This window comes from Chlorocebus sabaeus, chromosome 26 (assembly GCF_047675955.1).
Source record: "Chlorocebus sabaeus isolate Y175 chromosome 26, mChlSab1.0.hap1, whole genome shotgun sequence".
NCBI lineage: Eukaryota > Metazoa > Chordata > Mammalia > Primates > Cercopithecidae > Chlorocebus > Chlorocebus sabaeus.
Window position 1 is genome coordinate 34,395,026 of NC_132929.1, and position 25,843 is coordinate 34,420,868.

General features: G+C 40.6%; 1 protein-coding gene across 2 annotated transcripts in view; it reads left to right on the plus strand.

The window, feature by feature from the left end:
- MINDY2 (MINDY lysine 48 deubiquitinase 2) overlaps nucleotides 1-15,198 on the plus strand; it is an 82,193-nt gene extending 66,995 nt beyond the window's left edge. The window contains exons 7-9 of one of the 2 annotated variants that reach the window (XM_008016452.3): nucleotides 7,268-7,441; nucleotides 11,385-11,579; nucleotides 14,028-15,198. In XM_008016452.3, coding sequence (XP_008014643.1) covers nucleotides 7,268-7,441; nucleotides 11,385-11,579; nucleotides 14,028-14,156 — 498 coding nt within the window. In that variant the 3' untranslated portion in view covers nucleotides 14,157-15,198. The remainder of the gene's footprint in view (nucleotides 1-7,267; nucleotides 7,442-11,384; nucleotides 11,580-14,027) is intronic. The other variant, XM_008016453.3, reaches the window with a different exon arrangement.
- Nucleotides 15,199-25,843: the final 10,645 nt, after the last annotated feature.

Consider the following 25,843-nt stretch of genomic DNA (forward strand, 5'->3'; position numbering starts at 1 on the left):
TCTAGTTGTTCCATTTCATTTTCATAGCCTGCCTTCACCACCCTCTGTTAACTTCTGCTTGCTCTTAACTAAGATTACATGGCCCCTGTCTAGATCACATAGCTTCTAGACGTTTGGTTCATATAATGATATCTGCATAGCTCTTTTCCTATTATGACTCCTTGATTGTGCTTTTACCATATCGACCTTTATATTCATGTCATAACTGTTTCCCCTATCTCTTGGTTTTCAATTACTGACATCTCTCTGAAGCATATTCAGTCCCAAGGTTTTTGAGGTTGGTTGTTGTGTTGTTATTTTTTACCATAAACTCAGCCAGATGAGTTTTGAGGTTGGTTTTGTTTGCTTTTTTACTTTATGTTTAGGAATTAGAAGTGAAAAGTAGTTTAGAAGGAGGTACAATTCTGGATAAATACTAAAACCATGTTAAAGAAATAAATTTGTTTATTCTATTTCCTCTTTGACTAATGCTATAGTAGACTTTTTTCCCCACAGAATGCTACATTTAAGTAACAATCTATTAAATTTAGCTATTTTTAAAGCTGGTTGATATATCAAAAATTGTCACTTTTTAAATTGAAAGAGGAGGGAGGGAAATTGAAAACTGGAATAAGGAAAGTGATGATTCCATAGTACAAGCAGAGAGATTCATCTTTTTCTCTTAAATAGGAGACAGAAGCAGATAGACACAGAAATTGAGATCGATTTAGATGATACTCATGAATATATCTTCTGTTTATGAAGCAATTAGGGGCCTTGTACTTTATTAAGCATTTTATATTGATTATCTCATTTAATCTTCACAACTCCTTTGTGAGGAGTGGATATTATTATTATCACTTAATAGCTGAGGGAAGACGTAAAGACCCTAAGTAACTTGCCCAAGACCACTTAGCTTATAAGCATTTCCAATCTGACTTTCAAGTCCACTTTCAACTTGACTTTCAAGTCAACAGCTATGCTTCACTGCCTCTCTGGGTGGACAAGAAAGTGCTTTGTGGATAAGGCTACATTTGTTAAGTAGGAGTAGTAAGTTCATTTTTGAGTACTTAAAATACTTTAGAAACTCTCTTAGAAATGTATACATTTTCAAATTATAAAGTACCTTAGAAACTTCAAAATTTCTAAGAAGAAAAAACTGAAGTCTAGAGATGTTAAGTAATTTTTTAAAGGTTTTTTGGTGTTTGTTTGTTTTGAGACAGTCTCGCTCTGTCGCCCAAGCTGGAGTACAGTGGCACAATCTTGGCTCACTGGATCCTCCACCTCTTGGGTTCAAGCGATTCTCCTGCCTCAACCTCCTAAGTAGCTGAGACTACAGGCACATACCACTATACCTGGCTTTTTGTATTTTAAGTAGAGACAGGGTTTCACCATATTGGCCTGGCAGGTCTCAAACTCCTGACCTCAAGTGATATGCCCACTTCAGCCTCCCAAAGTGCTAGGATTACAGGCATGAGCCACCACACCCGACCTAGAGATGTTAAGTAATTTGAATCCAAGTTAGTTAACCAAAAATATTTAGCCAGTGCTTTCCTCTATATTGGATCACAAAAGAACACTGAATGAAAACCTATTCTATATAAAAATACCCTCGTAAATTAATTCTACATGGAGTAGTTACTTGCATTAACAATATACCTGACAATATCATCACAATTTGTAAATTGATGAAGAAAACTTGTCAAATTTAATAATATTTTATAAATTTACAAATTGTGACAATATGACATTTTATATAATATGAACTAATACATAATTAAGAATTTAATGCATTAAAACCTATGTCATTATTTATGAAATTTTTCAGTATTTTTAAAACTGATGAATGAAATTGGAAAATTTGAGTCTTAAGAAAGCACTGACTGCATAATGTAGCAACAGTGCTGGAATATCAGTGCAAGAAATATTTTTGTTAGTGATTTAACCGTAGACTCTCAGGATCAGATGGGCCTAAACTAGTACTATAGTCACAGATATTTTGCTCTTCTATGCTATAATTACATAAAGGAACTTTTGACTAATAATCTGCATTGTTGACAGTGAACCAGTTATAGTTTTTTAAAAAAATTAATGTCAGGTGGGGCACAGTGGCTCATGCCTTTAATCCCAGCACTTTGGGAAGCTGAGGCAGTGGATCACCTGAGGTCAGGAGTTCGAGACCAGCCTGGCCAACATGGTGAAACCCCGTCTCTACTAAAAATACAAAAATTAGCAAGGGGTGGTGGCAAGTGCATGTAATCCCAGCTACTCTTGGGAAGCTGATGCACAAGAATCACTTGAACCTGGGAGACGGAGGTTGCAGTGAGCTGAGATCGTTCCACTGCACTCCGGCCTAGGTGATAGAGTAAGACTCTGTCTCAAAAAAAAACCCACCAACAACAAAAAATAAATATCAAAATCTAAGGAGGAAATTGAGGCTGATGATCTATGAGAAGACAGATCAGCTGTACCAAGAAAGGAATACCCTTTTAGTTAAAACTTATACTCACGTGGCCGGGTGCTGTGGCTCACGCCTGTAATCCCCACACTTTGGGAGACCGAGGTGGGCGGATCACTTGAGGCCAGGAGTTCAAGACCAGCCTGGCCAACATGGCAAAACCTTGACTCTACTAAAAGTACAAAAATTAGCTCTGTGTGGTGGCATGCACCTGGAGTCCCAGCTACTATTGAGGCTGAGGCACAAGAATCACTTCAACCTGGGAGGCAGAGCCATGAGCCAAGATTACCCAACTGTGCTAAAACCTGGGTGGCAGGGCAAGACTTTGTTTCAAAAAAAAAAGAGAAGAACCCTCATACTAAAGCATCATCTGGGGGAAAATTACTAATAAGATTATGGTTGGAAAATAGCCAGTGTAATATATGATCTATATAAATTGTAAAACAGAGACATTATGTAATATTAAATGATATGTTGAAATGAGTTGTGATAAGTATAAAGAGAAGGGTCAGATCTATTCAGTGGAAAACTAGCTGGAAAGGACTTTTTGTTTTTCTCTTAAATTATCATAGGATGAGGTAGACCCAAGCTGGGTATTAAAAATATGTTAGGAAGGCCAGGTATGGTGGCTCACACCTGTAATCCCAGCACTTTGGGAAGCCGAAGCAGGCAGATTGCTTAAGCCCAGGGGTTTGAGACCAGCCTGGGCAACACAGAAAAACCCCATCTCTAGAAAAAATAAAAAATTAGCCAGATATGGTGGCACATGCCTGTAGTCCTAGCTACTCTGGAGGCTGAGGTGGGAGGATTATTTGGGCCGAAAAGCTCAAGGCTCCAGTGAGCTGTGATATCACTGCACTCCAGCCTGGATGACAGAGGCTCCATCTCAAAAAAGAAATTGAAGAGGACACCAAAAAATAGAAAGATGATCTGTGTTCATGTATTGGAAGAATCAGTATTGTTAAAAATCTCTGTACTACCCAAAGTAATCTATAGATACAATGCAATCCCTATAAAAATATAAATGACATTCTTCAAAGAAATACTTTAAAACTCCTAAAATTTATATAGAACCACAAAAACAGCCAGAGTAGCCAAAGCTATCCAAAGCAAAAAGAATAAAACTGGAGGAATCACATTACCTGACTTCAAATTATATTACAGAGCTATATAACCAAAACAGCATGACACTTGCATGAAAACAGACACATAGACTAATGGAACAGAACACAGAACACAGAAACAAATCCACACACCTACAATGAACTCATTTTCAATAAAGGTGCCAAGAACATACATTGGGGAAGGAAGAGTCTCATCAATAAATGGTACTGGGAAAACTGGATATCCACATGCAGAAAAATGAAACTGGACTCCCATATCTAATATACAAAAATCAAGCCAAAATGGACTAAAGCGGTCAGGTGCCTCTACAGGCTCACGCCTGTAATCCCAGCATTTTGGGGGGCCAAGGCAGATGTATCACTTGAGGTCAGGAGTTCTAGACCATCCTGGCCAACATGGTGAAACCCTGTCTCTATTAAAAGCACAGAAATTAGCTGGGTGTGGTAGTGCATGCCTATAATCCCAGATACTTGGAAGGCTGAAGCAGGAGAATTCCTTTAACCTGGGAGGCACAGGTTTTAATGAGCTGGGGTCACACCACTGCACTCTAGCCTAGATGACAGAGCGAGACTCTGTCTCAAAAAAAAAAAAAAAAAAAAAAAAAGCCAGGTGTGGTGACTCACGCCTGTAATCCTAGCACTTTGGGAGGCTGAGACAGGTGGATCATGACAAGGTCGGGAGATCAAGTCCATCCCAGCTAACACAGTGAAACCCCGTCTCTACTAAAAATAAAAAAAATTCGCCAGCGTGGTGGCGGGTGCTTGTAGTCCCAGCTACTCAGGAGACTGAGGCAGGAGAATGGAGAGCTTGCAGTGAGCCAAGATCGTGCCACTGTGCTCCAGTCTGGGTAACAAGAGCGAGACTCTGTCTCAAAAAAAAAAAAAAAAAAAAAAGGAATAAAGACTTAAATCCAAGACCTCAAACTATGAAATGACTAAAAGAAAACATCGAAGACACTTTCTAGGACACTGAAGTGAACAAAGATTTCTTGGATAATACCCCACGAGCACAGGCAACAAAGTGAAAGTGGACAGATGGGACCATATCAAGTTAAAAAAATTCTGCACAGCAAAGGATACCTTCAACAAAGTGGCTGGGTGTGATGTCTCATGCCTGTAATCCCAGCACTTTGGGAGGCTGAAGTGGGAGGATTACCTGAGCTCAGAAGTTCAAGACTAGCCTGGCCAACATGGCAAAATCCTGTCTACTAAAAATACAAACATTAGCCAGGCGTGGTGGTGTGCTCCTGTAGTTGCAGCTACTTGGGTCTGAGGCAGGAAAGTCACTTGAACCCAGGAAGCTGAGGCTGCAGTGAGCTGAGATCGCACCACTGCACTCCAGCCTGGGCGACAGAGTGGGACCCAGACTCTGCCTAAAAAAAAAAAAAAAAATGAAGGGACAACCCACCAAATGGGAGAAAACATTTGCAAACTACCCATGTGACAACGGATTCATAACCAGAATATATAACAGTCTCTAGGAAAAAAAAAAATCTCATCAGTTAAATCAAATTTAAAATGGCAAAATGATTTCAATAGACATTTCTCAAAAGAAGTCATGCAAATGGAGCCAGGTGTGGTGACTCACACCTGTAATCTCAGCACTTTGGGAGGCCGAGGTGGGCAGATCACTCGGGGTCAGGAATTCGAGACCAGCCTGGCCAACATGGTGAAACCCCATCTCTACTAAAAATACAAAAATTAGCCAGGTGTGGTGGTGGGCACCTGTAATCCCAGCTACTCAGAAGCCTTAGACAGGAGAATCACTTGAACCTGGTAGATGGAGGTTGCAGTGAGCCAAGATCATGCCACTGCACTCCAGCCTGGGCAACAGAGTGAGACTCCATCTTAAAGAAAAAAGACATACAAATGGCAGACAGGTATGTGAAAAGGTGCTGAACATCACTGGTCATCTGAGAAATGCAAATCAAAACTATGAGATATCATCTCACCCCAATTAAAATGTCTTTTTTCTGAAAGACAACAACAAATGTTTGTGAGGATATGGAGAAAAGGGAACCCTCATACGGTGTCGATGGGAATATAAATCAGTACAACCACTATGGAGAACAGTTTAGAGGTTCCTCAAAAAACTAAAAATCGAGCTACTGTACAATCCAGCAATCCCACTCCTAAGAATATACCCAAAAGAAAGGAAATCAGTGTATCGAAGAGGTATCTGCACTCCCATGTTTATTGCAGCACTATTTGCACTAGACAAGATTTGGAATCAAGCTGTGTCCATTGACAAACAAGTGGATAAAGAAAATGTGGTACACATACACAATGGAGTGCTATTCACACACAAAACAAAATGACTTCCTGTCAGTTGCAACAACATGGATGGAACTGGAGGTCATAATGTTAAGTGAGATAAGCCAGGCGCAGAAAGACATACTTCGCATGTTCTTTCTTTTTTTTTGGAGCTAGAAATTAAAACAATTGAACTCCTGGAGATAAGAGAGTAGAATGATGGTTACCAGAGGCTGGGATGGGTATTTGGAGGCAGGCGGGATGGATGGTTAATGGATGTTAAAAAAAGAAAAAAACAGAATGAGTGAGACCTAGCATTTGCTAACACAAGAGTGTGAGTATAGTCAAAAATAATTTAATTTTACATTTTAAAATAACTAAAAGAGTGTAATTGGATTGTTTGTAACACAAGCAGTAAGTGAGAGGATGGATACCATATTTACCCTCGTGATTGTTATGCATTGCATGCGTGTATCAAAATACCATGTAGGCTGGGCGCGGTGGCTGACGCCTGTAATCCCAGCATTTTGGGAGGCTGAGGCGGGCAGATCACGAGGTCAGGAGATCGTGACCATCCTGGCTAACACGGTGAAACCCCATCTCTACTAAAAATACAAAAAATTAGCCAGTCGTGGTGGCACATGCCTGTAGTCGCAGCTATTCAGGAGGCTGAGGCAGGAGAATCACTTGAACCCGGGAGGCAGAGGTGGCAGTGAGCTGAGATCACACCACTGCACTGCAGCCTGGGTGACAAAGTGAGACTCCTTCTCAAAAAAAAAAAAAATAACCCACAAATACACACACCTACTATGTATCCACAAAAATTAAAAAAAAAAAAAATTGTATGCAGGTACAGAGGCTATGGGATAAGGCAGGAAAATACAATCAATACTGGGCAATTTGGTGATACAAAACAAGTACAAAACAATTGCATTGTATCTGTATTATTGGTATACAAAAGAAGTACATTGGTAATACAGAGTAGGTACAAAGTATTGGTGTATAAAACAAGAGTAACTAATGGTGCAGAGAAAGGAAAAATTGGTATGGATTGGATTAGTCATATAGGCTTAATTGGAAAAAAAAATAGGCAACATGGTATCATTTTTTGTGACTGTAGTATATTTTTCAGGAATTTGTATGGTGTTTTTCTATTTTGTGAAATGAGAATATAAACCCCCCAAAGGTGTTTATAAGTCATACATTAGCTGAGCATGCCAAGAGCTCTTATTTCTTGTTATAGTGTAGTGTGCCAATTAAAAACTATATTCAAAGCCAAGTGGATTTGAGGAAGTAAAATATCTACTTGGTCTATTTATCGTGTTGTACAGATCTAAACAGTAGGAATGTTTAATACATTCTGAAGATATAGATTATAAAACTTTCCTTAAATACTATATTTCTAGTTTTGATCAATTTAACAGTTTTTTTTCTTTTGTTACTTCTTATTAAGGGTCAACTGTATTTGTTGGTAACGGACCAGGGGTTTCTTACTGAAGAAAAAGTTGTTTGGGAAAGCCTACACAACGTAGATGGTGATGGAAATTTCTGTGACTCAGAATTTCGTCTTCGGCCTCCTTCAGATCCTGAAACTGTATACAAAGGACAACAAGATCAGATAGATCAGGTAAATTTGTATTGTCTTCTTTATAATGCTTAAAATGCTGATTTTTTTCAAATGTGAATTCAGTTATCCAAAATTTTTCAACTAAAGATTAATTCATCAATATACTTGTGAAATTTTCCTGACACTTCCTGAATAGTTGGTGATCATTCTACATGTACATTAATTATGTACTTTGGTGCAGAAGGCCAGATCATATTGAACTGTGAAGGTTATGGTGAGAAGTTTGAATTTTATTCTAATTGCAGTAGAGAAGCTATGTCAAGCATTAAACAATGGAAGTGATGGGATCTTCTTTACCTTTTTAAAAGACTGCTATTTGGAGAATACATAGGAAGGATACAGGTTTAAGCAGAGACAAACAGTCCAAGCAAGAGCTGATGATGGCTTAGCCTTGGGTAGTAAAGATGAAGAGATGAGCACATATCTGAGTTATATTTTGACTAGTTAGAAAAAGTAGAGGAGAGAGAATCTGGAAGGTAGCATATACTGTATAAAGAATGGGTGGATATTCTAAACCTTAGAGGCCAAGGTAAGGAGGAGTAGACATTTATAGCAGGAGACGCACTAGTGAATAGAACTTGCATTTAGAAATGAGACGGATGAGTTGTGTTTTTTTTTGACAGATGAGATTTTTGCCTGCCATAAGTGGGCAGGCTTGGAGCCACAGGTCTGTTTATTATTAGAGGCATGATGGTGATGTTAATTCTTCCCTGACTGAAGCAAAAATATGGTCATATTAAACAGTTGGCATATATTTCACTCATAACAATTTAAGTGCACAAAGACTGTTCAGTTAGCCAATATTCAGTGAGGAGTTGTATTCCTGGCACGATAATTAGGTCCTAGGGATACAAAGATAAATCATTCAGTCCTGTCCTTAAAGATGCTGAGCCTAGTAGAGGAGGCAGATATTTGACCAACGCATGTTATGTGTTAAGTGCTATACTGGCAATTTGAAGAGCAGGTATCAAGTACACAAAAGAATATTTAATTCAAACAAATATGCATCTTTCTAGGACTTTTCTTTGAAAAACAGTTCTGAAAGTCATTGTGCTCATTTTCTTCAGAAGCTATACATGGGTATTGTGTTTTAAATGTTAAGAGAAATGTGCGGGATTTTTCTAAGCATTATATTATATATAAAAAATATTGGGCCGGGCATGGTGGCTCACGCCTATAATCCCAGCACTTTGAGAGGCCGAGGTGAGTGGATCACCTGAGATTGGGAGTTCAAGACCAGCCTGGCCAACATGGCGAAACCCTGTCTCTACTAAACATACAAAGATTAGCCAGGTGTGGTGGTGCGCACCTGTAACCCCAGCTACTTGGGAGGCTGAGGTGAGAGAATCGCTTGAACCCAGGAGGCAGAAGTTGCAGTGAGCCAAGATCGTGCCATTGCACTCCAACCTGGGTGACAGAGCAAGAGTCTGTCTCAAAAAAAAAAAAAAAAAAAGGCGAGGCGCAGTGGCTTACACCTATAGTCCCAGCACTTTGGGAGGCCAAGGTGGGCCGATCACGAGGTCAAGAGATCAAGACCATCCTGGCTAACATAGTGAAACCCCATCTCTAATTTTAAAAATGCAAAAGATTAGCTGGGCTTGGTGGCATGTACCTGTATAGTCTCAGCTACTCGGGAGACTGAGGCAGGAGAATCGCTTGAACCCGGGAGGTGGAGGTTGCAGTGAGCCAAGAAAAAATTGGAGCAGGGGAATGAAGGCAAAGCAATAGATTGTCACAGTAGTCCAGATAAGGTGTTGAGATTGTTATCTGGAAGCAGCAAGGAAGAGGTGGATTCAAGACCATGAGGCTTCGTAAAGAGCAGAGTTTGAAGAATTCAGAAGAACTTGAAGGACAAATTCTTTATATCTTTATATCCATGAGATAGTCATGCTATATGTATGACAAGATCTTTACAGGCAACAACCTTTTTTGTTTTTTGAGACAGGGTCTCACTCTGTCACCCAGGCTGGAGTACAGTGGTGCAATCTTGGCTCACTGCAACCTCCACCTCCTAGGCTCAAGCAATTCTCTCACCTTAGCCTCCTGAATAACTGGGACTACAGGCATCTGCCACCACACCTGGCTAATTTTTGTATTTTTAGTGGAGGCAGGGTTTCGCCATGTTACCCACACTGGTCTCGAACTCCTGGGCTCAAGTGATCTGTCCGCCTTGGCCCCCAAAAGTGCTGGGATTACAGGCGTGAGCCACCCCACCTGGCCACAGGCAAAAACCGTTTACCCATCCTCTGTATTATTTAAAATTATCTTATTTTCAGGGTAGATGGGGGAGGAGGTACACAGACTGGTCAAATTTTAGTCAGCACTGACTCTTAATAAAGTGGATATTAAGTTAACGCTTGACCAAAATGCACTTTTTCTGATAGAAAGTAATCTGAGTGTGTACATGGGAGTAGGAAGGAGATGGTTAAATAATTGAGTAAGACTATATGATGGCTACTATGTTGTCTTTAAAAATCTTTTAGAAGAATATTTAATAATCTTGGGAAATTCTTATTTTTTAAAACAGAAGACTTTTAGGACACTAAATGGAAAAGAAAACATTGCAGTAGTTTCAGAGGGTTGGTTTGAATTTGTATGGAAATGTAGAAAAATAATAATAAACTACTGTTAACAGTAGTTTTCTCTGTGTAATGGTATTATGGTGATTTAAATTTTGTTATTTATGGTTTTCAGTTTTGTCTGAATTGCCTATAAGCATGTTTCTTTTGTAAATGGGGAACTTTTTAAAATTCTTTAAACCAATTTACTTACTTATTTATACATGAAACAGGGTCTCAGTCACCTCGGCTACAGTGCAATGGTGTGATCACAGCTCACTGCCGCCTCAACTTTCTGGGCTCAAGTGATCCTCCCACCTCAGCCTCCCCTACATGTAGCTGGGACCACAGGCATGTGTCACCATGCCCAGCTAATTTTTTGTGTGTTTTTTGCAGAAATAGAGTTTTGCCGTGTTGCTCAGGCTGGTCTCAAACTCCTGGGCTCAAGCAGCCTGACCGCCTCAGCCTCCCAAAGTGCTGGGATTATAGGTGTGTGCCGTTGTACCTGGCTCCCCTCTACTTTTTGTTTTGTTTTGTTTTTAGCTTTCTTGACTGCCTATATATGGCTTCCAAAAACAATTTCACATACGTTCCCCCCAGTTTTTTTTTTTGCGACCGGGTCTTGCTGTGTTGCCCAGGCTGGGGTGCAGTGGCATGATCTTGGCTCACTGCAACCTCCGCCTCCCAGGTTCAAGTGATTCTCCTGCCTTAGCCTCCCGAGTAGCTGGAATTACAGGTGTGCACCACTACACCTGGCTAATTTTTCTGTTTTTCATAGAGATGGGGTTTCACCATATTGGCCAGGCTGGTCTCGAACTCCTGGGCTCAAGTGATCCACCTGCCTTGGACTCCCAAAGTGCTGGGATTACAGGCGTGAGCCACCGCACCTGGCCTCCAAAAATATTTAGAACAATGACAGAATCACTGAAATAAATTCATAGCTCCCCAAGGAAAATACTTAGGAAGGTAACTGTCATTTTAATATTTAAAATAAAATGGTTTTTATTTTATTTTAATTATTTGTCATTTTATATTGTTTTCTTTTTCTTTTTTTGTTTTTATTCATTTTTATAGACAGGGTCTCTGTCACTCGTGTGGGATGGAGTGCAGTGAGGAGATCATAACTCACTGTAACCTCAAACTCCTGGGCTGACGCAATCCTCCTGCCTCAGCCTCCCAAGTAGCTAGGACTACAGGTGCACATCACCACACCTGGCTGATTTTTAAACTTTTTTTGTAAAAACAGGGTATTGCTATATTGCCCGGGCGTGGCATATTTTTTTAAAGCCATTCTTACAGCTTTATAGATATAACATCTATATTTGCAGTCATTCATTCTTGGGCAAAATCTCATGGCTAATGATGGTTATAATTTAATTTCTTAGGATTATCTTATGGCATTATCTCTACAACAAGAACAGCAGAGCCAAGAGATCAATTGGGAACAAATCCCAGAAGGAATCAGTGATTTGGAACTAGCAAAGAAACTCCAAGAGGAAGAGGACAGACGGGCTTCTCAATACTATCAGGAACAGGAACAAGCAGCAGCAGCTGCTGCTGCTGCTTCTACACAGGTTCAGGTAAAAACTAGTGTTCTGAGTCTTAAATGTGATGATCACAGCTGGGTGCAGTGGCTCACACCTGTAATCCCAGCCCTTTGGGAGGCCGAGGCAGGCAGATTGCTTGGGGCCAGGAGTTGGAGACCAGCCTGGCCAACATGGCAAAACCCTGTCTCTACTAAAAATACAAAAATAATCGGGCGTGGTGGTGAACACTTGTAATCCCAGCTACTTAGGAGGCTGAGGTAGGAGAATTGCTTAACCTGGAAGGCAGAGGTTGCAGTGAGCTGAGATTGTGCCGCTACACTCCAGTCAGGATGATAGAACAAGACTCCTTCTCAAAAAAAAAAAAAAAGGCGATGATCACTTTTGCAGTAAATTTCACTTGAGATAAAAAATTTTAAATTAGGTATTAACTCTTCAATTTTGTTAGGAATTTAGCACCCATGGGTTTTATGACATTGTCCTAAGCTTGTATCTCATTTAGTAAAATATTTTCTCCTGAGGTTCTGATTTTCAAATTTATTTCTAAAATTCGTAATAGCTGCCAAGAAAATAAGTCAATTTGGACGAAGTCCTTTCTATCAACTAGAGGGCAGTGTGAGGTACTACTAGAAAAAATATAGACTTTGGATCCAGATAAATGTGGATTTGCATTTCCTGCTCCTGTCTTTCCTTCTAGTTGCAATCTCTTGGATGACATCCTCTGCCTCTCTTAGCCTCATTTTCCCTATCTGTAAAATAGAAGAACTCTTAAGTTTGTTGTGAACAACAAATAATATTAGGGCTTAGCCCAATGTTTAACATGTACTAGGTATTCAACAAAGATTGACATCTCCCTACTTTTCACTTTCCATAAACCGTTTAAAGCACTTAAAATATAATGGTGAGATTCTACATGTTAAATCTCATTTCATTAAGTTAAAAATATTCCCCTCCTTTTATATTTATAGCATGCCAGACTGCTGTTCTTTTTTTTTTTTCAGATAGAGCCTCACTCTGATGCCTAGGCTGGAGTGCAGTGGTGCAATCTCGGCTCTCTGCAACCTCCACCTCATGGGTTCAAGCAACTCTCCTACCTCAGCCTCCCAAGTAGCTGGGATTACAGGTGTGTGCCACCGCGCTCAGCTAATTTTTGTATTTTTAGTAGAGATGGGGTTTCACCATATTGGCCAGGCTGGTCTTAAACTCTTGACCTCAAGGGATTCACCCACCTCGGTCTCCCAAAGTGCTGGGATTATAGGCGTGAGGCACCGTGCCTGGCCTAGACTGTTCCTTTTGATTCAGATATACAAGAAATTCTGATTTGGGCATACAAAAAAAGCAAGATGCCCTTTTAAGTCTCATAAAACTAAATATAGAAGTCCCCATTAAAATAAGTATAAAATTTCTATTTCTAGCTCAAATATTGACTACTCCAAGCTTAATAGTTAAATCCTACCATGTTATGCCTAGCTTTTCACTCAAAAAAGGTGTCTTATTTCACATTCCACACTCCCAGTTCTCAGGGGTTCTTTTCTCCTTTTAAGATCTGTTTATTATGGCTGGGTGCGGTGACTCATGCTTGTAATCCCAGCACTTTGGGAGGCCACGACAGGTGGATCTCGAGGTCAGGAGTTCAAGACCATCCTGGCCAATATGATGAAACCCTGTCACTACTAAAAATATAAAAAATTAGCTGGGCGTGGTGGCATGCACCTGTAGTCCCAGCTACTCAGGAGACTGAGGCAGGAGAATCTCTTGAACCTAGGAGGCAGAGGTTGCAGGGAACTGAGATCGTGCCACTGCACTCCAGTCTAACAGACTGAGACTCCATCTCAAAAAAAAAAAAAAAAAAAAAAAAAAAAAATCTGTTTATTATGGAATTTAGTGAGGTTTTGAAGAACTATTATAGTTTATCAAAAGGTGTCACTTTCTTTAACATTTTCTGAACTTTTGACAAATGTGTCTTCAATTTGACTTTAGGCAATATAATCTTACGTTATTTACTGTTTGAAATACTGACTTTGGGATGCCAAGGTGGGCGGATCACGAAGTCAGGAATTCGAGACCAGTCTGGCCAACATAGTGAAACCCCGTCTCTACTAAAAATACAAAAAGTTAGCCGGGCATGGTGGCAGGCACCTGTAATCCCAGCTACTTGGGAGACCAAGGTGGGAGAATCTCTTGAACCCAGGAGGCGGAGGTTGTAGTGAGACAAGATTATGCCATTGCACTCCAGCCTGGGCAACGGTGCCAGACTCTGTCTCAAAAAAAAAAGAAATTTTATTTATTTAGAATAATGAATGCATTAATTATATCCAGAATGGTAGAGGCAACTGCTCAGATACCACGTAATATAACAAATCCGTATACCAATAGCTAACTTCTTTTTCCATCCGTGATTCCTTCCACTGTTACGATTTTTCTTTCTATATAACCATGAATAAGTCCCTTAGATTAATTTTATCCTGTGTATTTTTCTTAAAGCAGGGCCAGCCAGCACAGGCCTCTCCATCAAGTGGAAGACAATCTGGGAATAGTGAACGTAAACGGAAGGAACCGCGAGAAAAAGATAAAGAAAAAGAAAAGGAAAAAAATAGCTGTGTTATTTTGTAACAAGTGTTGGCTTCTGTTGGAACCACCTATATGTCTTGAGAAACAAAACCACAGGAGGAAAGGAAGAAAACCTGATCAATACCGTCTGTGCCTGATTTCCCAATGGATTTTGTTCATGTTTTTTCAGGGGAAAGGTTGTTACTTAGTTACAATCAGACTTTTTCAAGTCACACAATACACTCTTTATGAGCTGGAGTTTCGTGTTACAAGTTGGAAATGCTGTGTGTTGTCATTCCTGAAAAATACTGCACTTGTAGCCAGATAAGCAAATCACAGCAAATTTTGTGTCATAGTGACATTCATAACTCATATCAGTTAGTAAGCTATTATATCTTCTGTTCTAACAATGAATGGAGGTAATTGATTTAGTCTGATTCCTTCCTGAAATCTAAATATTAGCACAATAGTTTCTGAAATTTTACAATGTTAAATTATGATCTAATCCATGAGAAACCACGGGTTTAACATAGGGATTCAAAAAAAACAAAAACAAACAAAATAATAGGAATAAATAACCCTTAATTGTATATTGGACTAGTTCAGCCCTTAAACAGCTTTACCTTTATTTAGGAATGTACATTTTAGGTATTATCTTGAGAATTGATCATGGAGCTTAGATTTAATTTAGATAGCAAAAATAAAGATCTGTATTTCTTTTCCAATAGCAAAAGGTTGCATAACACTAATACTTATAACCTATCAATATCAGATATTAATGACTTTGTAGTGTTGTAAAATTTTGAGGAATTTTGGAGTCTTTATCATAGGTAACCTGGACCACAGTTGCTATTTATTGGCAATGTGATTGAGTATATGGAGGAAAGCACAGTGGATGCTAGGCCTTGTAAATATGGGGATGTAGAAAAGCAGATAGTTCAGTGTCTACCTTTTTCTAGTATTACCTTGAACCTTAAATTTTAAGTCATGTTTATTGCTAGAAAATTAAATGTACTTATTAAAACCAATGAAAAAGCACATTTCTGAAAGGAAGTTAGAGATAATCTCTGTGTCTTGTGAAAAGACATTAATAAAAATCTGAGAGGGCCAGGCGCAGTGGCTCACACCTGTAATCCCAACACTTTGGGAGGCCAAGGCGGGCGGATCACCTGAGGTCAGGAGTTCACAACCAGCCTGACCAACATGGTGAAACCCCATCTCTACTAAAAATACAAAAGATCAGCCGGGCATGGTGGCAGGCACCTGTAGTCCCAGCTACTCAGGAGGCTGAGGCAGGAGAATTGCTTGAACCGGACAGGCGGAGGTTGCAGTGAGCCGAGATCGCACTGCTGCACTCCAACCTGGGCAACAAAGCGAGACTCCATCTCAAAAAAAAAAAAAAAAAAAAAAAAAAAATCTGAGAGTAGCTAAGAATTTGGAGGAATTTATGTAAAAGCAATCAGAGTTTTTAACTTATGGGAACCAAATAAAACTATAACCTCTTATAGTGTTTGTAGAACTCAGAAATACTATTTATTTAACTTTATTATGAGGCCACACATATTTTCCTGTGTTTCTATATATAGTTTGGAAAACTGTCCTCAATAGTGTGTTTTATATGCCTTATATTTAAAAGTTTGTTTTAGTCATTTTGAAAGACTATTGCTGCTGCAAATAGTTGTGTACAAGCTTCAGTACATTTCTTTATTTAAGAGCATCATAATCTGACCTGAGCATCCACTTGGAGAATGTTTTTTTTGTGTGTGGTCTAGGGTGACAAAAGACCACAGAAATGTGTGGTCTGGATTTTTTCAACTACGTCATTAACTTTATGATCCTAGACCAGTTATAGGATGAATCTATATGTAAAAATAAAGTCTTATTTATGGAAGGAATTATTCTAAGGGAAAAATCCAGGGTCAAGCTGTATCTTTTATGTCCTCTATATTGCATGTCTATTTCTGTTACACAATTCGTTATTTCTTCAAATTTCCTATGGTAGTATGATAAATCATCAAAGAACCTGTTTGGGATATAAAACTCTGACAGAAAATATTTCATGAGTATCTTGATTATAACCTAGAATATGTATACATTAGTAATAATAACCCGATATACTGCAGAACTCTCTATTGGCTCAAACAGGTTGACCTCAATCCAAGTTTACTCTTGATATCACTATTGGCTGAAGGTGGAAACTCAAACCTCAGGGTTTGTTTTTCTCGGGACAGGTAGTAGTGATAGTGCATTATATTTTAATAAGAAAAACCAGTAAACCTTGAGAAATTTTAAAAAGCATAGTTGAGGCATATTTTTTCATAATTATATACTTATCTATTTATTGCCCACGGAAAATATATGTGTCGAAGTATTTCTTCTGTTATTTGTTACTATCTTCTTAATTTGTTCCAAAGAAAATACTGCCATACTGCATTCCCTCTGGAAGGAAACAAAACAAAACAAAACTCACTCAAAACCAGCAGTGCTGCTATCAGATAAGTAGATGTCAATATATACTTACAAGGAAAAACTAAAAAATGTAATGTGTTAATTCAGCCTTTTTCTATGTAATATTTCCAAGTCAGACTTTCTTACATTCCTGGAATTTAGTTTGATATACCAAGAATAATAATGATAAAATGTTTGCTTTGATTACTGTGGGGGGAAAAATGAAATGTAAATTGTATTAAAACACACAAACTTTTCAGAGATACTGGTTTCCTGTCCTTAAAGGGTATAAAGAATTTAGATCATGCCTGTAATCCCAGCACTTTGGGAGGCCGAGGCAGGTGGATCATCTGAGATCAGGGGTTCGAGACCAGCCTGGCCAACATGGTGAAACCCTATGTCTACTAAAAATACAAAAATTAGCCAGGCATGGTGGTGGGCACTACTTGGGAGGCTGAGGCAGGAGAATCGCTTGAACCCAGGAGGCAGTGGTTGCAGTGAGCTGAGATCACGCCACTGCACACCAGCCTGGGCAATAGAGCGAGACTCCATCTCAAAAAAAAAAAAAATGTAGAGCTACTGTGTCTTTATTTTCTTAAATTTTGCCCAAGGTAACGTTATATATCCAGCCATTTCATTGCTGGTTTGGGTACATAGGATTTTGATAGTGGTATATTAAAGTCTCTCCTTCCAGGTATTTTGTAATACTTGGAAATTATTAGATGTATACTGCTAACAAAAGTTAGAACTTAAACGTCTTTGTTTTTATCATTTATAGCCTAGATTAGGGACACATTTGCATCCAGCACATCATCATTAGGTTTGAAAATAGGCAGATGAATGAACAAATATGGTCACTGCACTGTCCTTTTACTTTCCGAGTCTAAGTATATTCCTTAAGGTTAGTAACCAGAGTCTTTACTGAAAATCTAAAATTTTTCTTCATGTCTAATCCCACTGCATCCACAATGCTGTGATTTATAGTACATGATCAACACTTACTGTACGTGTGTGTTTCTGAAGCAAGTTATCAGGACCTCTGTTAGATTCTCAAAAGAATTCAGAACTTCCCTTCAATTTAAGAATCACCATTTTAAGAATACATGTGTACATATACACATTAAGCAGTATGAGGCAGCTAAAATTGGCATCGGTTTTACACTGGTCCAGTGTGCTTAGGTAAAGTAACTTCTTCCATGTTTCAAGGTCAGGTTCAGAGTTAAATGAAGCGTAGATTTAAGTTTAGGATTAGGCTTTGGAATATATCTTGTTTTTATTGTCTCACATTTCTAATATTGACTACTTATCCCATATTAAGTTTCAAATTCTCATATTTCAAGTTCTTTCTCATACTTCTTGATCTTGGCTTAACTAAACAAGTTAATATCAGAGACTAGTTGACCAAACCCAAGATTAACCATTTTTCACTTGCACAAAACCTTCTTAGCATTTTGCTTTCAATGAATCAGAAAGTCAGTTCACTAAGAGATGGATCATGAGAGGAAAGAGAACTAGAAGTCCAATAAATAAGAAAATAATTATTCATATATTAACATTGACATGTGAACTACATATCTAAAATCTTGCTGGAGAAAAATCGAGGCAAGAATTTCCAGAACTGTCCTCAAATAGCTGATTTATTTAAGTTTTGTTAAAAAGCAAAAGCGTGGCCGGGCGCGGTGGCTCAAATCTTGTAATCCCAGCACTTTGGGAGGCCGAGACGGGCGGATCACTAGGTCAGGAGATCGAGACCATCCTGGCTAACACGGTGAAACGTCTCTACTAAAAAATACAAAAAAACTAGCCGGGCGAGGTAGCGGGCACCTGTATTCCCAGCTACTCGGGAGGCTGAGGCAGGAGAGTGGTGTGAACCCGGGAGGCAGAGCTTGCAGTGAGCTGAGATCCTGCCACTGCACTCCAGCCTGGGTGACAGAGCGAGACTCCATTTAAAAAAAAAAAAAGTGAATTGATTTACATTTGATTAACTTTTCCTATTCCATGCACTAGTTATTTTAAAACATGATAAAAACCTTCTGGGCATTACCGATCACACAGTACTTACGCATAAACTTAGTAAAAATACTAATGTTTGATAAGATGGAGGCATAACGAATAGTCTACAATTTGTATTTTAAGGAATTGGACATGAACAATTCTAGATCATTTTGTGTCTATAAACCTGACTTTCTATCTTGCCTTGGGCAAACTTTCTGTGCCTCAGTGTACTCTAAATATGTGAAGGATGCTCTTTTTGATTAAGTGTTTTGCACTCCTGAATAAAGGGCATAGTATAAGCACAAAGTATGACTTAAATTATCACAACTATTACACATCCTATGTTCTTCAGTGTGCACACTTTTTTCTCAATAACAAAATGTATCTTGTCAGTTTTTTTTAATGCTGTCAAAATTTGTAGTTTCTTTGAGTATGGCATCATCTCTTCCCAAATGCATTTTATAGTTGTTTTTGTGTTCTATAGACTATAGAGTCAAAATCAAGAGTATTTTGGGAGGATCAGAAGCATTTAAAAATCTATTTTTTTCTAGTATCTTTCACAGATCTAAATATTTAGATTCTCTTTGTATTTTTCTCCATGAAATAAAGTACAGTGGCATCAAATTACTAATACAGTATATAACCTTTGTTTGCATTGGTGGAATTCATTTAGATCTCTTAAGTGCTATTATTTTAGGGCTATATAAATTGTGTTTTTAGTGTAAAATGTTATTTGATAATGTGACGTTAAATCCCTTTTAGAAAGTGACTGAAAATGGTAAAGGAACTCGACAGAATCTTAGAGTTCTTAGGTTCTCTGATTTAGTATCTTTTATTAATGATGTCCAACACCTCTAAGACTGTTGAGAAAACATGAAGAATTGAGGTTACTCTTCTCAGGTGACACTTTAAATATTAAAATCAGAGGCTTCCTGAACAAAACAAATTGCAAAATAGAGACAACGGCATGAGAGAGGCCAAAAGCAGGGCTCTGGCAAATGTAACTTATTTTGAATATCTTACCTAAATTTTAGTTCATGCATGTTCTTACTTAATCCTGGTGTTTCTGCTGTTAGATGTTAGAGTTTAATAAATTGTTATATGCATATATTTTTTTACATGAAGGATTCTAGTTTCTAATTTTACTTTTCTGATCTCAAAAAAATTAAACTTGAAAAACAGGGTAAAATTCTTCAACTATTGCCTCAAGTTCAGTTTTGTCCTATTGTCCTGAAAAAGGAGATTTAGACTTGTCTGCCTAACACAGGTATTTTTTAGGGCATGGTACTATCCCAGAGAAAGTGTTGAGATACCATGGCAGAAATATAAAACCTAAGCTTTGAACCCCAGTAGACTTCTTATTCTGCCAGTAAGTCTCTCTACTGTATCTAATATTCTAAGGATTTCTTCAAACCACTTAATAATTTGTCACCATTAACTTTAATATCCGGTTTTAATCTGCACTGTAATATCCTGCTTTGAGGAGAATGCCTCATAAATCAGGGAAGTACAAAACAAAATGTTTTGGAAGGTGATCCTGGCTCCTTTGGCTCTCATAATTGTTTTATAACTATAAATAAAAAGTCAAGAAACTGGCCTGGTGCGGTGATTCATGCCTGTAATCCCAGCACTTTGGGAGGCCGAGGTGGGTGAATCACCTGAGGTCAGGAGTTCGAGACCAGCCTGACCAACATGGTGAAACCCTGTCTCTACTAAAAATACAAAAAAAAAAAAAAAAAAATAGCAGGGTGTGGTGGCACATGCCTGTGATCTCAGCCACTGGGGAGGTTGAGGCACAAGAATCGCTTGATCCTGGAAGGCAGAGGTTGCAGTGAGCCAAGATTGCCCTACTGCACTCCAGCCTGGGCGACAGAGCAAGATTCTGTCTCAAAAAAAAAAAAAAAAAAAGTCAAGAAACTGAAATTCTCAGTTAAGTTCTCAAATCAGCAACCTGTCAAAATAGGCCTTGTAACTGAAATACCTTACGAAGCAGTTCTAACTAATGCAATGTGTTTTTAAAAAATGTTTAATGAATCTTACATTGTGAACATAATTGCGACATGTTTTAAGACTAACAGTATTTAATCCTTGAAGACCTGTCTTGTATGTCTCTCAACTTTGTCAGAATTTTTATTATTGTTTTTCACATATGTGAAATAAGCATTTTGTTCAGGGTACATAGGGTATCTTTGTTTTACATATTTTTAAAGATGAGTTTTTGAAAAGCCCTCAGAGGTTTTTGTTAAAAGACTATCTTGCTTAATAAATGACAACTTGTTACAGATTCACACATTACAAGTAGGACAATATAACAGGAGATTGGTGTATGACTGCCTCACAGCAGTCAGCAAAAGGGATCATGTTTGCTTGTGAAACTTCAGAGGTACCCTGAAAGTCATTTCCTGAAGCTAGTGCATGTGAATCTTTTTCCTTGAATTGTGCAGAATAATTGGATTGAGGCACATATTTTGAGGAGTAGCAAGTGGAATGGTATGATGACTACAGAGAAAATTATCTTGAAATATAGCAAGGAAGAGAAACAAGTTTTCTTTCTCCACTTTATTGTTGGACTAACTGGGTCAATTTGCTGTGACATAGCAAAGATCTCTTTGTGCCAGGCCAAGATTGGCTACTGAGTTCTCAAAGCGTTTAAATATATAGATTGCATATGAGTGCCTATTTTCTCCTCCTTTCATTTTCTGTCTTAATACCCTTTTTACTTCTGAAATAATCTGTTTTGCTTTATGACCAGCTTTAATTTCAATTGAGGAATAATAGCAACCCTAGAGATTCATAGGAAAGAGCATTGAAAAACATTTTTTGAATAAAGATACCTAAACCATCTACCCAGCTTAGGGTTGAACTGAATTTCTGTGAAATAAATTTGTTTTAAATACTAATTATTCTAAAACTACTTAATTCTTAAAAACAGTGTCTTCAGTTTCAAAAGTTTCACTTTGGGAGGATATTCCTAAAAAGGCATACATAGATGGTAAAGTATAAAATATTTCTGACAGAATTATTCAGTATTATTCAACATTTACTTTCATGTTTGTTATTGTACCACAAAGATAGTGTCATTGTTGGATTAAAACGTTGGCTGTTTTTGTTAATATACTTAAAACTGTAACCAGTGAATAACACCTGTAGTATTTTTTATTATAGATTATATTTTATTTCAATAAACTTTGATATTTAGACCAAAGTCTGTTTGCTCTGTATATTCATGTAATTGAGCTACAAAGTTCAGAAAGATGAGCAGGGAGATAGGGAATTGACATATTGATTCACATTTACCTATAACTCTTAGAATATTTGGGCCAACTTTTGATAAAGAGAGAATTTCCCCGCTCCCAGGAAGTAAACAGTTAATTCTAAACCATGTTTAAAAAAAAAAAAAAAAAAAAATTAGCTGGGTGTGGTAGCGTGTGCCTGTAGTCCCAGCTACTCAGGAGGCTGAGGTGCAAGGATCACCTGAGCCCAAGAGGCTGAGGCTACAGTGAGCCATGATCATGTCACTGCAGTTCAGCCTGGGTAACAGAGTGAGACCCTGTGTCAAAAAACAAGCTTAAGTGTTGGTGAGAAAACAAAAAACAGACCCTCATATATGACTGATGGGAATATAAATTGAGGCAGTCACTTTGGAAAACAATCTGGCAGTTCCCTCAATGATTAAATATAGAGTTGCCGGCCGGGCGCGGTGGCTCAAGCCTGTAATCCCAGCACTTTCAGAGGCCGAGACGGGCGGATCATTAGGTCAGGAGATCAAGACCATCCTGGCTAACACGGTGAAACCCCATCTCTACTAAAAAATACAAAAAACTAGCCGGGCGAGGTGGCGGGCGCCTGTAGTCCCAGCTACTCGGAAGGCTGAGGCAGGAGAATGGCGTAAACCCGGGAGGCGGAGCTTGCAGTGAGCTGAGATCCGGCCACTGCACTTCAGCCCGGGCGACAGGGACTCCGTCTCAAAAAAAAAAAAAAAATATATATATATATATATATATATATATATATATATAGAGAGAGAGAGAGAGAGAGAGAGTTACCATATGACCCAGCAATTCATTCCCAGATGTATACTCCCACAGTAATAAAAACACATGTAAACATAAAAACTTGTGGCCGGGCGCAGTGGCTCAAGCCTGTAATCCCAGCACTTTGGGAGGCCGAGACGTGCGGATCACGAGGTCAGGAGATCGAGACCATCCTGGCTAACCCGGTGAAACCCCGTCTGTACTAAAAATACAAAAAAAACTAGCCGGGCGAGGTGGCGGGCGCCTGTAGTCCCAGCTACACGGGAGGCTGAGGCAGGAGAATGGCGTGAACCCGGGAGGCGGAGCTTGCAGTGAGCTGAGATCCGGCCACTGCACTCCAGCCTGGGCGGCAGAGCGAGAGTCCGTCTCAAAAAAATAAAATAAAATAAAATAAAAACTTGTACAGGAATGTTCATAATGGCATTATTTGCAATAGATTAAAGGTGAAAACAGCCTAAATGCCCATCAGCTGATGAATGGATGAACACTATGTGGTAGATCATACAATGGAACATTATTCAACTCTAGAAAGAAATGAAGTACTGCTGTATACCACAACACAGATGACCCTTGAGAACATCATGCTAAGGGAAAAAAGTCAGTCACAAAAGATAACATTTTATATAATTTCATTTAATAAAATCTCTACAGTAAACTCTGAAGATAAAGTAGATTAGTAGATGCTTATGACTTGGGAAGAGAGGGTCAACAGTGACAACTAAAGAGTATACAATTTCTGGCCAGGTGCGGTGGTGGCTCACACCTGTAATCCCAACCCTCCAGCCCGGCCAACAAGCTACTAGAATTAATAAGTAAATTCTGCAAAGTCACTGGATAGAAGGATCAATATACAAAAAATTGTATTTCTATGTACCAGCAACGAATAATGAAAAATGTGTAAGAGGAGTCCCGGTGAGCTTTGTGCACGTGTGCGGGGAGGTAAGGGGTCTTGGGGAGCCTCGCCTGAGTGAGCCAAGGACATGGACATACAGTGTATTACAAAAGGTGCCTTGTACCTTGTCCAAGGACACAGAGCTGGTGGGAGGCAGAGCTGGAATTTGCTCCAGAGCCTTTGTGCTATAGGACAGGCTGCGGGAGGAGCTGCAGACTGAGGTACAGAAACCGCGGAGGGGTCCAGCGAGGGGCAGAGCCGGGACTTGACTCCGTGGGATCCCACGAGACAGACACCCTTTCCTCACCGCCCGAGTGAGCGCCGCTCCTCACAGAGACCTCTTTGCCCCCTGGGCTACGCGGGGCACGCGCTGCCATCCAGGAGGCCCCATGGAGCTGGTGGTGCCGGTGAAGCAGGAGGCCGAGGGCCTGGCGCCGGGCTCCTCGTGGCACCGCTTCCGCCGCTTCCACCTGGGCGACGCGTCGGGCCCCCACGAGGCGCTGGGGCTGCTCCGCGCCCTGTGCGGGGACCCGCTGCGGCCCGAGGTGCAGACCAAGGAGCGGGTCCTGGAGCCGCTGGTGCTGGAGCAGTTCCTGAGCGCGCTGCCCGCTGACACGCAGGCCTGGGTGTGCAGCGGGGAGGAGGCGGTGGCCCTGCTGGAGTTGTTCTGGGTGAGCCTGACGGGGCTACGACGGAGGAGGGGAGGAGGCAGGGGAGCGGGGAAGCCACGAGGAAGCCGAGGGAAGACCGCCGCTTAGCCCCTGAAAACCAGGGTGACCCATGGTGGGGAGGCCACGGCGCAGCGCAGAGGGACAGTCTATGTGGGGTTCCACCCAACACCAGCTGCAAGTCGGTAGGGCCCCCTTGGCATACTTGCGAGTTCTTTAGAAGGACTCAGCCATGTTCACAGTCACGCCTATCACAGAGAAGGGCGCGCTGGAAGCCGCCGGGAGGAGGGCGCGGAAGGCTCCACGGAGACTAGGTATCAGCAGTCCTCTCCCCTCACTCCTCCCGGCACGCAGGGAGTGTTGCCAGCCAGGGACGCTCCTCAGACCTTGGTGTCCTGGGTTCTTACTGGGGACTCCTCCCCCTCTCTGTGTGGCTGACCTCAGCCTCCAGCCCCCCCAAGCTCAGGGATACCATCTGGCCCAAACTCCACCCCAAATTCATCTTGCTGTGGGCTGGCCTAAGGCCCCCAGGCAGTCAGACCCTCCTCATGTGTGAGGCACCAAGGGCTCAGAGATGACTTCCCAGGGGCGGAGGGCAAAAGCCAGGCCTCTCTCTGGGCAGGTCTGGATTCTTTTTTTTTCTTTCTTCTTTCTTTTCTTTTCTTTTTTCTTTTTTGAGACGGAGTTTCACTCTTGTTGCCCAGGCTGGAGTGCAGTGGGGTGATCTCGACTCACTGCAACCTTCGCCTCCCGGGTTCAAGTGATTCTCCTGCCTCAGCCTCATGAGTAGCTGAGATCACAGACACCCCCTACCACGCCCAGCTAACTTTTTGTATTTTTAGTAGAAATGGGGTTTCACCATGTTGGCCAGGCTGGTCTCGAACTCCTGACCTCAGGTGATCCACCTAATCTTGGCCTTCCGAAGTGCCGGGATTACAGGCGTGAGCCATCGCTCCCGGCCCCAGGTTTGGATTCTTTACCACACAGCAGGCATGGGCCTCACTGTCTGGGGCCCGCCTAGCCCAGCCCAGCCCAGCCCAGCCCAGCCCAGCCCAGCACCTGTCTTTGTGAAGTCTTGGTGCGCAGCCATACCCAATCACTTACGTCATCTGTGGCTGACTTTTGCCATCGTAACTACGACAGAGAGCCTGAGAAGCTGGAAGCATTTCCTGTCTGGCCCTGTAGGGGAAGCTTGCAGCCTGGCTTAGAGTACGCTGCCCAGGGAGGATGTGTAATGTGAACCGCAGACGCCATCTTACGTGTTCTAGTTGCCACGTTAAAAAAGGTGAAAAGAAACAGGTGAATTTAGTTTTGATAACCTACCTCATTGACCCTAATGTCTTCAAAATATTTTCCTCTCAATACGTGACACTCTCATGTGCCCGGAGGCTGCTGTGTGGGGCCTGGGTGATGAGCAGCGGGCAGCCACGCAGAGCCCTCTGAGAAGAGTGGTCCAGGCCACGGGAGCAGCCAGTGCAAAGGCCCTGAGGTGCCTCGAGCAGCAGAGGGGCCCGTGAATAAGGGAGTGTTAATAGTAAGGCTGGAGTCCCCAGAGGTGGGAGGGTGAAGAGTCAGAGCAGTCGGGTGTTCATCGTAGATGTGTACGGAGTGCCTGCTGGGTGCTGGGATGTAGCAGCAGAAAGGGGGCGTCTAGGTGAGGCAAAGCGAGCAAAAGCCTTCAGTCCATGGCAGCAGGGCGTCCTTCTTTTCTTC